The sequence below is a fragment of the Pipistrellus hanaki genome (genome assembly GCF_964339955.1).
Source record: "Pipistrellus hanaki genome assembly, chromosome: 3".
Classification (NCBI taxonomy): Eukaryota; Metazoa; Chordata; class Mammalia; order Chiroptera; family Vespertilionidae; genus Pipistrellus; species Pipistrellus hanaki.
In genome coordinates, this window is record NC_140505.1 from 119,394,878 (window position 1) to 119,407,626 (window position 12,749).

The 12,749-nt window shown below is 33.1% G+C and overlaps 1 protein-coding gene across 2 annotated transcripts in view; it reads right to left on the minus strand.

Annotated features, from left to right (window-relative positions):
• The window catches only part of METTL25 (methyltransferase like 25), an 86,087-nt gene that overhangs the window by 25,604 nt on the left and 47,734 nt on the right, over nt 1–12,749 (minus strand). For both annotated transcript variants that reach the window (XR_014794618.1, XM_084878859.1), the window contains exons 6-8: nt 10,079–10,173; nt 6,281–6,310; nt 700–773 (exon numbers count right to left, since the gene is read on the minus strand). Coding sequence is in view for 1 of the 2 variants with exons in the window: in XM_084878859.1 (XP_084734985.1) it covers nt 700–773; nt 6,281–6,310; nt 10,079–10,173 (199 nt within the window). In the remaining variant the exon portion in view is untranslated. The remainder of the gene's footprint in view (nt 1–699; nt 774–6,280; nt 6,311–10,078; nt 10,174–12,749) is intronic.

Sequence of the window (12,749 nt, forward strand, 5' to 3'; positions counted from 1 at the left end):
TCTTCATTAATATGTGTAGATTAGTTTTTGAGAACCTGAAAGTTTCCTTATGGCAATTTGAAGAATAATCCTATTAAAATCAGTTGGCTATAAAAATCCTAAATTTATAATTAAAAAGAAGACATTCATAAAACTTGTTAGGATTACAAATGTATTCTTGAGTACAGCAGTTATTGAATCAATATTATGGAAAAATTCTCCAACCCCTTGCTTCTGCATAAGCAAGGCATTATTTGGGAAAATCAGAAACAATAACAAAAGCGTATGTAGGGCTACTATTCTACCAGTAGAGACCCAAATGGCCAAAATGTTTATAATCAATATCTATTTTAATTGGTTAAGTGGTTAATGCAGTATTAGTTGTGCAACATTTTAAATATAACTCCTGCTCCAATGATATTACATTCACCAAATTACTTACATATAACATTTTAATAGTACTAAAAATCTAAAGTACATTTTGCATATATTTATCATTATAACAATCTTTCACAACAAAAAGAAATCATTTGAGCCTCCATTTTAATAATGATTAACCTAAATACAGTTATTGCATACTTCTTTGTTACTTACTGAAATTATGCTCAAATTAAAAGCTTCTTCTATCAATAAAGTGACCCTGAATAAATTCACCTGAAAACTAAAAGCCACTTCACATACAATACAGCAGTTATTCTTATTAAAATAAAATCCTCATACCATTTGGTGATGCCATAACCATCTTTAATAATATCCTGAAGGACAGCACGATAGAAGAGTGATTCTGTAGGCAGCTGGAAAAAAAAAAAAAAAAAAAGTAGACATTTATAAACACAGAAACAAATAACAGAAATGAAATCAATACAAGAGAGTTGGGACCATAAGTGAATGTTAAAAACCTGATGTGAAACCTAAGATACAATTTTTTATAATTTTCCATCCAAAATTAAAATGTTACCAAAGAGCCAAAGCCGGTTTTGCTCAGTGGTAGAGCGTCAGCTTGCAGACTGAAGGGTCCCAGGTTCGATTCCGGTCAAAGGCAGGTACATTGGTTGCGGGCACATCCCCGGTAGGGGGTGTGCAGGAGGCAGCTGGTCAATGTTTCTCTCTCATCGACATTTCTAGCTCTCTATCCCTCTCCCTTCCTCTCTGTAAAAAATCAATAAAAATGTATTTTAAAATGTTACCAAAGAAAAATGAGCTAACATTCCAAATGGAGTGCTTATCAGTAAAATATATAGAAATAAACTTTCATAATCATCCATATCTGTATAAGACAGCAGTAAAACAGAATAAATGTGAAAGAGAATATGGGTTTGTCCCAATGGGGATGGATTAGAGAGGATATTATCTAGGATCAACACCCAGAAACAGATGGTGCTACCTTAAGTAAGGACACATTAAAAATATGTCTGAGGCCTGAATGATCATAGCATTGGCTACTTGTAGGCTTAAAAAAAAGAACCTTGGAATGGACACAGTATCAGAGATTGACGTCTTGGTAAGGCTTCATTTCCTGGGGAAAAAGAGGTAGGAGGTGTCCAGGAAGGTGCAAAGGTTTCCCCAAAGGAAAAAAGGAACGGATGAAGACAAGGTCCCCAATGAAACATGATCGTTTCACAGAAGCAGAAGGTAAAAACAGTGTTATATAGTTGACGCTTGAGGGTTTGGGGCAATGACCTCCACACGGTCAAAAATCTGTGTATAACTTTTTAAGTTTCCTGAAACTTAAGCTATCCCTCAGTAACATGAGGGGGATTGGTTTCAGGACCCCCTATAGATACCAAAATCTGTGGGTACCCAAGTCCCCTGCATAAAATGGCAAAGATCAATGCATATAGTTGGCCCTCCACATTCATGGACTCCCAACCATGGCTAGAAAACAGTACAAGAATTTATTGGGGGAAAAAGATCCACACAAAAGTGGATCAATAGAGTTCAAACCCATGTTGCTCAAGTGTCAACACAGAAAGAGTGCACAGAGGAAGAGTATTTTACAGTAGCAAAGCAATAGGTATTTTTAAACCAAGAAACTATGAAATTCATCAAACTCCATTCATATCCCCAAATACCTGTTACTATTGAGAGTAGAGAAAAATCAAACTCAAAATAATACCAGCAACAAATACCTGCTTCAATGCAAAGTTATTACGTATTAGAAAAAAGAAAAAGAAAAAGAAAAAGAAAAAGAAGCAAAAGTGGAGGGAAGTCAACAATATTAACTGCTTTTGAGAAGTCAAATAAGATAAAATCTAAAAACTATTCAGTGACCTGATACAGATCATTAAAGAGTTCAGTGAAATGTATGTATATATATATTGACTGAGTTTTCCTTTTGTAACTCCTATTTTTCATCAAAGACCAACATGGTTATTTTCATCTGTTTTTGACCGGAATGTTTGGATGCAGATGGAGTGTAGCACAAAATAAACTTTGCCTGTGTGCTCAGGAAGAAAACCTACTCTGTTGTCCCTCTCCCCCATCTAATGTCAGGTTCCTACACAGTGGGCCCCAGACGCTGAGACTCAAAAGACCACAAATTGAGAGTTGAAGGTCCATCATTATTTCTTGGGTCTTCCCCTGATGGTACTACCTTCTTAAGTCACTGAAAAATGTCTTATGGGATCTTAATAGAGCAATTTGAATGAACATATGTATCTTTTCTGGATGGTGGGAATAGTGTGGAGAGTGAGTCTAGTAAGAATGGCATTAGGAATACCAGCCCCTAAACTCTTACAATAACTCTTACAATAACTCACTAAAAGCAGACATACACACACTTGAGTGTCCACACAAAAATTTATAACCTTTTAAAGGCACATTTCTTGCCTTAGCTGGTTTGGCTCAGTGGATAGAGCATTGGCCTGGGGACGGAAGGGTCTCAGGTTCGATTCTGATCAAGGGCACATGCCCGGGTTGCAGCTGATCAATGGCTCTCTCTCTATCAATGGCTCTCTCTCGCCATTGATGTTTCTATCTCTCTTTCTCTCTCCCTTCCTTTCTGAAATCAATAAAAACCTTAAAAAAAATAAAATAAAAGGCACATTTCTTATATGAATTTTTCCCCCCCAAATGCAACTCCTTGAGACTTCAACTTTCCTTTTCTGAAATATTTCATATTCCAAACATTCACGCTTCAAAACATTTTATTCAAAATTTCCCATCTTTGGATATATTTTTCATTTTGAATAATTTATTTCTGCAATACCCAAAACCCTCTACTTTATCACCTGTGCCTCACTTCCCCTCCTTGCAAGTATCCTTCAGTTCTCTCACAAAAATGCTGAAATCTCTTTTCATTTATTGACACCTACTTTTATATTGTTCTATTAAAATTCAAAGCATTTTGGCTGAAACTGGTTTGGCTCAGTGGTAGAGCGTCAGTCTGTGGACTGAAAGGTCCCGGGTTCTATTCCGGTCAAGGGCATGTACCTTGGTTGTGGGCACATCCTTGGTGGAGGGTGTGCAAGAGGCAGCTGGTCGATGTTTCTCTCTCATCGACGTTTCTAGCTCTCTATCTCTCTCCTTTCCTCTCTGTAAAAAATCAATAAAATATATTTAAAATAAAATAAAATAAAATTCAAAGCATTTTGGGAAATATATTATTACATGAAGTGAAATATTAGTATTACAAGTGGCTTACAAAGTTCTTAATTTGATTAGGTGTAAGAGATGGGGACTTTAATTTTATGTGACTTTTATATAAAATTCCTAAAATAGTTAAAGCTCTCCTTTGCCATGCTTTTGAAAATTATATAAAATTGTATCAAGATGACTGAGAAATAAGTGCATATTTATATTGTTATTAAAAACCAATTGTAGAAAATCTATAAGTAAGACCAAGAAATTCATTTTAACAAGAGAACATAAAGAAATGGGACACATAGAAAAATACAAACAGGATGGTATAAATCATCATTCCCAAGTTACTCTGAGTAAATAAGAACTTTACAGCTGTTTCCTAAGAGGAAGGGAAGAGAGTAATGAAGTGCCTTCAAATGTGCATTCCTGGCATAACTAGGACTATCTATCTTGGTAAATACAGAAAGGGGTCAACACTGTCAACATTTACGCAGCCTAGACCTGACTATTCCAGGAATAAACTGGCTCAGAGTTTACTTCCTTTCCTTCACAAGTGATAAATCAACTTTACGCTTTAATGCATGTTAAAATGGGAGGGAGCAGAGAGAGTGCACCATTAAAGTGTGTGTGTGTGTATGTGTGTGTGTGTGTGTGTGAGAGAGAGAGAGAGAGAGAGAGAGAGAGAGAGAGAGAGAGAGAGAGAGACATGCATTTTACAGGTCTTGTGGAAAGGGCACTAAACTGAAAGTTGGGACTCTGCCATTAATTAAAGGAGCTGGAATACATTATTAAAATTCTGCTGGGTATCATGTTATCTAAGTTTGGTATAATACCCAACTCATAAGATTGATTATAAACATGAGCAAGTACTTGGGAAATTGAAAAACACCATACACATGCTTTGGGGCATTATGATAAAGGCACTTTCATCTTCCAGGCTCCTAGAGAACCACTTAAGTTGATATGCAGTAGAGCAGTTAAGGGCTTGGCTCCAGAGTGAGAGATTCAAATCTCAGGTTCCACTACTCAGTTTCCTCAAATGTATCACAGGATAATAATAGTACCAATCTCATAATACTATGTACATACCGTGTTTCCCTGAAAATAAGACCTACTTACAAGTTTTCTTCTGAGTGAAATATAAGGCATCCCCCTGAAATAAGGCCCCCCTAGGCTAAACATGAGAGATTTGGTCCACTGATTCTGAAAGAAATGGAGTCACAAGAAATTCACCAGGAAATTCAGGAATTGGATTGTTATGATGATGTTCCAGAAGATGATGACATGATTGTCATTGAATAAATGAGTAAATTCTTGATATTGTAGGATTCAGTTTGTCTGGTTTGTGTTGACAACTACCTTACTACCATACCGTATACAGGTAATAAATTTTCTTTATTTTCATTTAACAATAAATGTGTACCGTATTCTTCTTCATGGAAAAATAAGACACCCCCTGAAAATAAGACCTAGCGCATCTTTGGGAGCAAAAATTAATATAAGACACTGTCTTATTATCGGGGAAACAGGATAGTATGCTTCAGTTGATGAAGAAAACTTTGAATAATGCTTTGTAACCTTTGTGTTAGATTTAAATATTATTTTCATAACCATAATTATTAATTATCAATAAGAGCAACAACAGTTGACATTTTTGAGCATTTATCATGTACTATATATTGTTTTAAATTTTTCATTTTTCATTCATTTAATTCTCACAATTCTATAAAAAAGGTATTATTTGTATTCCCATTATTACTGTATTCCCATTATTTTTCCTATTTTACATATAAAAAAATAAGCTACAGAGAAATTATGACATGTGTCCAAGGCCACTAAACAGTAACTATTGAAGAGAAAATGCAAACTAGTAGTTGAAGATTAAAGCACAAGCCCAAACAATATGCTCTAATGTCTTAAAAAATTCCATTTTTATCAATTTTTAGATGGTGACATTTAAAAACAAAGTTTTTAGTATCGTGCCTGGTCCAGGGTAAGTAAGCACTTAGTAAATAATACTTGTTGCTACTATTTTAAACTGACTATTTAAAAAATTTAAATAGACATATGATTCTTGAAGAGCAAAAAAGAGGTTTCTAAAATTTAAGTCCAACAAGAAAAATCTTATGAAAAGTTTAAAAAGAACTCTTAAAAATAACTTTAAAATTTCTAGCATGTTTCATGAATCTTAAGGTGGAGAATTAGGAAGTTATATGGATATTTTGGCGATATTTAACTTCGGTTTTTGTGTATAAACCTATTTGCTATTGCAACTAATGAATAATCAAGACAATAAAGAAAAAAGTTAAAAACAACCAATTGTAAAATGTGTTTTGGATTACAGTCAGAAAATAAATTTAATGCTATACCTTGGTTTTCTTGCTTAAACTGAGCCTATTAAAAGCCAGATAGTTAGTGACAGCATTCTTTAGAAGTATTTGAAGACTGTTTAGTACATCATGAAGAAATAAGACAGTAGAAGAGAATAATGTGGAAGTCTTCCTAAAAGTTCAATTTACTTTTTCTAAAAGTTCAATTATATTTTAATGTAAACTTATAAAAAGAAGTATAAATTTAAATTTGAGGAGGTGACAAAAAAGAGGCAATATTTATGAAAATCCATCAGGTTTTAAGTTCATCAGCAGGTCAAGTATGAGGAGCACTTGAGAGAAAACTATCGTGTTCATCAGAGGAATCAGATAAACTCCAGATAACTTACCCCTTGGCCAACCGCAACCCGCTCCAGTGCCTTTAAAGAGAGAAAAAGAAAAAAATAAATAAATAAGACTAAGACGGCTGATATATTTAGTCTTATCATATAAGACTTATAAACATACTATATAAGGGCTTGTAAAAGTGACATTTAAAAAGATTAATTAAGTGATAACATGTATGTTTATACACTTAAAAGTGTTAACATCATTAAGGAATGTTAACTAGTTTACTTATATAATCTAGGGCTGATTTATAATTTACGTGTGTCATATACACAAACACACACCCGTACTGTATACAATCCTTGAATTTTAGAAGGCATTAGGAAACAGGAAAGAAATGAAATGACATATTCTTGGCTCACTTTTAGGGTAGCTAAAACAATCAGATAAATCCAGAGCTATTCTTATGCATATACATAGACATTTATATACTACTTTTAACCTATTTTCTTTTAATTTTTCTGTAAACATAGAATATATCTCTCATTAAAAAAATTAACAGATTATAGGTAAAAGTTTAGTTTAGAAAAGTACATATATTTTTGGTCTGCAATTTCAACCCAAATTCATACATGATCAAGTATCAAGGAGAAGAGAAAATAATGCATATTTTTATAATTTTATATGTAGCTGATTTTAAATTTGTTCTTAAGATCCAAAACATTTTTACAAAAATTTCCTAATATTTCTAAAAAAAATACTCTTAACCCAATATATAAAATATACATATGAAAGATTTATTAGAATTTAAATGTGGAATAGAGCCTTCTGAAACTTTCATTTTTTTAGAGATATACATTTCCACACTCACATAGTTTTATAAATAATTTAGATTAAAATATTTTAACTGATATATTAATTAGAAAATACTTCAAACATAAAGAAAAGTACCAAAAACATAATGGATTTGCATATACTTCCTATTCAAATTTAAAAATACCCATATTTGCTTCAGATTTGTTTTGATAAATAATACTTTTTAGATATAGTTGAATCATATACTTATAAAACTGAAGGATAATTTACAAAATATCTTGTTAAGTGCAACTTTTGTAGATGCATAAGTTCATTTACAAGGTATAGTAATATAGCTGGTTAGCAGATGAGCAGGGACATAAAATTTACTCTGTGAACTCTAATTTACTTCTCATACTTCATTCATATAGATTCATTGGAAGAAGAGTTCATTGTATGAAAATTCATTTTTCAGAAATTATTTCAGAAAATATGCAATTTTCCCATTGACTTAAAGGATACCTTTACTGAATATCTAGTGCCAGAGTTTTATGAATACAGGAGATAATTAGATAATTTTCCTACTAAAGAGAAATAGGCCCCAAAACAGGTTTATTATTGAAGAAAACAATGAGTTTTCATTTATAGTACTTGTACCAAATTCAGATTAGATTTTCGTTATGGCTTTTGAGAAAAAGCTGAACTGAATAAAGAAACAAAAGTTTTTAATAATAAGTTATTCGATGTCAATAAAAAATATCACATAACACACAAAGCTACTTTAGGTATATGTTGATGATTACATAACAAAAGATAATCACGTAAGTAATAAATTTCCAACAAACGTTAGTATTTACATTGGCCAATAAATAAAGATAATGAAGATAATAAAGACAGCAAGTATTCACTTCATACTAAACATATTTTGCAGTTTTGTTAGACTTAAAGTATGTTTACAAGATTCCACTAATCTAATTAAAATTTTATTTCTGGTTAGTGCCCTTAACAATGTATCTGAAGTCATCACCAGAAAGGTATGTAAAAAATAACAACATAAAAAAGCCCCTTAAGCTTTGAATATTTGTGGAACCAATCAGTTGTAGAGCAAAAGGCAATAAAACAAGATGCATTACAAGATTACAAGAAATGATCCTTATGCTTTCCAAGATGACTCTAGCATAAAAAAAAAAAAAAAAAAAGTCAAGGTGGGCAGGAACTAGAATGAAGTTTAGAGGGAGGCCTCCCATGGTCTACAAATTCTATATTTTGGAATTTACTTTCCAAAAGCTCTTCTTTTTAGTTCTTTGAATGTTTATGCTTATAGAGTACATTCCTGTTTTGTGGATACATTCTTTTATCTTTCTTTGGGACATTAATAGCTATTTTCTTTTGGATAGTGTCCATTACCTCCAAGTTGCCTTTTTTTTCCCCTTCTATTTTTTCTTGAATCTTGATTCTTTCATGTTAGACTTTCTAAGATTTTTAGCTGTCTATTGATAATTCAAGCAGGGATATCACAAACCTAAGTAGAAGCACTATGCTTATGAGGGAGGACTATTAATTGTGGGCCCCACAATAAAGGTGAGATCTGTTCTGTTTCATTGAGAAATCCCTGATGCCAATATCGTTTGGTCTTTTCTGTTAGAACAGTCAGACTTCCTATATTGAAATAATATTTTCATTTTTTACCTGATGGCATTAGGTGGGATCCTGCCTGCCAGCATTCTTGTAACCAAGTCATTCTAAGTATGAATTGTCATTCTAGCAAGACCTTGAACATGTATCATTTGCAGATATAAATAGAGAACAAGATAAGGTTGCAAAAAGGAATTTTAAGAGGACTTATAAAAATAAATTATTATTTGAGCATACATAGATTTCTAAAATAATTCCATAATACATGATTTAGAACACTGGTACACATTTTTTATATTGCAATGTTATTAGCATAGATATAATGGTCCTAATTAGCATAGATATAATGGTACTATAATATTAATTTATCTTGGTGTTGAACATTAAACTCATTATTTAATCAACCATATTTTAAATTTCTGATGACAAAAATAATTTATTGCCCTGACCGGTTTGGGTCATTGGATAGAGCATCAGCCTGCAAGAGTCCCAGGTTCCATCCGGTCAAGGGCATGTACCTTGTACCTTGGTTGCAGGCACATACCCAGTAGGGAGTGTGCAGGAGGCAACTCATCTATGTTTCTCTACCATCGATGTTTCTAGCTCTCTATCCCTCTCCCTTCTTTTCTGTAAAAAATCAATAACATATATAAAAAAAAATAATGTATTGTTGGACCTGTGTCTGTTCCTTTGTAAACCATTATAGCACCAAAACCAGAGAAGACCATGTGATAAAGTATTCTAGGTCTAAGGACATTAGACAAATCAAGCACAATAAAGGTTTTATTTAACTAATATTTATTCCATATTCCAGGTAGCTTAATATCTTTCTTATTCTATAAAAATTAGGAGACCAAATTGCCTTCTATAAATACAAACACACCACAGAACTGGGGATAGAGCACTGAAATAACTCTGTTTAAGACTTGATTGCCCTGGCTGATGTGGCTCAATTGGTTGGGTGTCGTTTGTGCACTGAAAGGTCATTTGTTCAATTCCCAGTCAAGGCACAAGCCCTGGCTGCAGGCTAGATCTTCAGTAGGTGCATGCAAGAGGTAGCCAAGCAATGTTGCTCTCACATTGAAGTTTCTCTCTCTTCCTCTCACCTTCCTCTCACTCTAAAAATCAATTAAAAAATCTTAAAAAAAAAAAGAGTTGGCAGTTGGTACATTTTATATAACAACTGAAGTAATTATATTTAAAAATTAAGTATAATGTAGATTATAGTATAACTATAACTTGTCACCATATTGCATGTAGAGTGATAATGTTGGAAGAGAAAGTCTTTTTTTCCCATAATTTGAAATGCATCAATGATGATGCTCTGCAAAATTTGGCATTAAATGCATGGTATTAGCCAAAAATAATACATTTTGCAACATCTGGATAAAGTTCTTAGTCCAGAAAAAAAAAACAAAAAACAATCATACCAAACATGCTGACATTCTGGCATTGCGACCACACGACCATCTCTCTTCCTTTAAATAGTGGCACATTGGAAATCCCCACTTTTCTTGGGTACATTCTGCAGATGGGGAAAAATATGGATTATTTCAATAAAATTCTTCCTCTTTCAGTTAAAGTAAACAATCTATTGAGAAAGCAAATCAATCATGAAGAGAGTCAAACAGTAGTTCAACATGAAAGTGGTAATGTTTAACAGTTCATTCCAGTTTCTTAATTGAAAGCATATTAATGTAATGAAAATGGTATTTGCTCAACAACAGCTGTTGGTGGTTAAGCGCCAACAATTTAAAACCAACCAAAATTACTTCTTTAAGATTTAGCAAAAGCAGTTTAAAATAGAAATATTTTTCCTGTTCAGTGTATAGTAGATGATTAATGAGATACTGGACATTTTCTGCTGACCTGACTTTCTAGAAAAATGATTTATCACATATGACATTTGGCAGTTTATTACAGAACAATATTAATTCGCTCCTAACAATGTTGAAGCATCATTTTTTTTTCCAGCCACTGTTCACTTTTCAAAAAAAGAACAGCTGTAAAGACTGTTCTTTTTTCATCATATTAAGAGGCTGAAATATTTTCAACTGTGATTCAATCTGGCTCAATTGCATTCATGGTTCAAGTAACAATAACAAAAAGCAACATTCATTTGTTGCCCAACTGATGTAGAGTTACACATGCAACTTGCTGATGCTTAAACAACTTACGCAGAACTATTCGAAAGTTTTTGAAAAGGAAAACAAACCAATTTCTATTTTAAATTAAAGCCTGAAAAATAAGAGCTTAAATTTTATCAAAACTGTGACAAAAGAAAATTGTGATAAGTGAAATTATTCTACTAGATTAAAAAGTAAAACTGAACTAAAATCTTGAAAACAAGAAAACTCTAAAAGAGAATATGGAGGTAAATTCCATGAAATAAACTTTTGTGCTGTGAAGAATCAGATGACTTTAGATTAAAATAGAGTAAGTTTAAATTTCATAGAGATCATAAGCCTGTGAAAATGTTTTCTTTCAGGTAATAACTTAAGACTTATAATAGACCATACTAATAATCAGATGGAAGATATGAACCTCACAGGAATAGCAATAATAATACTACTATTTACATAGCATTTAATATTATTAGCACTATTACAAGTGCTTTAAATGTATTAACTGGTCCCCATAGCAATTCCATGAAATAGATATACTCTTATTCTTATGTTTCAGATACAGAGACTGAGCACAGAAAGGTTAAGTGAATTGCTTGCCTAAACTGCAAAGCTAGCACATGGCACAGCTTGAATTTAATTCCAGGAAGTCTGATTTCAGAGGCCATGCTCTTAACCTACAAGATATATAAACAATTTCACTCACAGTTACACAGGATTCCTGGAACCCTTGAAACTTATCCAGGTCCTAGGGATCCTGGACCACTTCCTCTATTTCCAAGAGGACTTGAAACAGTGTCTTGAGAAGGCTTTATGATTTAACTGAGACACAATTATTTCTAAATGAAAGGGCTACTAGAAGTAGTTTAATTTTTTTCTTATAAAAAGACAGAAACACCTAGTTCTTATTGTAAGGGTAAAGCATTTACAAAGATGGGTCGGGCTATTTATTCAGGGTGTTTAGGAAAAGTACTAACCAATAAAACAGCTAGTTCTTCCTCCTCTCTATCCATTCTCTCCTTGTTCCTTATATTAAGATAACATTCAATTTTTAGCTATTCAGATTAGAGACTGCAATTTGCAGACTTAAGTGCAGCCATTAGGATAGTGATAAGACTAAGTTTTGCAGAACTGAATGTGAGCAGAAATGATGTGTGCAGATTCTAGGTCATATGTTCAAAGGGAGGGGCAAGCCACCTAGGACCGTGTAACCAAGAGCAGCACAGGATGGCACAGCAAAATAAAAGGATTCTGGGTTCTTGGAAGACTTTGTTACCGAGTGCTCATACCAGCTCCAATCACCTACTTCTGGACTGAAAGGTAAATATCCCTCTGCCACTGTTTGAGTCTGAACCACTTCACATCTAAATCTTTATCTTAATGTAATGCTTTCCAAACTTTTTATAGCTCAGCACTCTTGGAATATGGCAAAATTTGTATGTCAAACTGGAATAATCAGAACAGGATGATTGTGTTGAAGCAAAACCCATGGGTTGCAGGAAGCCGTGTCTCAGGAACACTCACAAAGCACCCATAGTTGGATAGTTCTGTCCTAATTATGCAGAAGTCTTCTTTGAGGATGTGATATTTGAGTGGAGACTTAACTGAGGAAGCAAACCATGAGATTAAAGGAATATCTAATGAAAGAAAGAAAGAAAAAAAAACAAAGAAACAAAGTAGGTCTTAAAAGGATTAGTTAATACCAAAAAAACCATAATACTAGATTATTTTATACTTCAAAATAATTAACTAGCAATTTTCTAACTTGTAATATCTCAAACAAGTGCCAAAAAAATGAACTTGTAACAGTGGGAAAGAGGAGACCAAAGTCAGCTTATTGTATAAATGTGAAGGGAATCTCATTTAAAAAATATACAGTGAATTTTTAATGGAAGATATAATTAGTGTACCATCACTGCTCTGCAATTCACCTTATGCTGCTAGGAACAAAGCATGCCCACTTGCCTGAAAAAGGTAA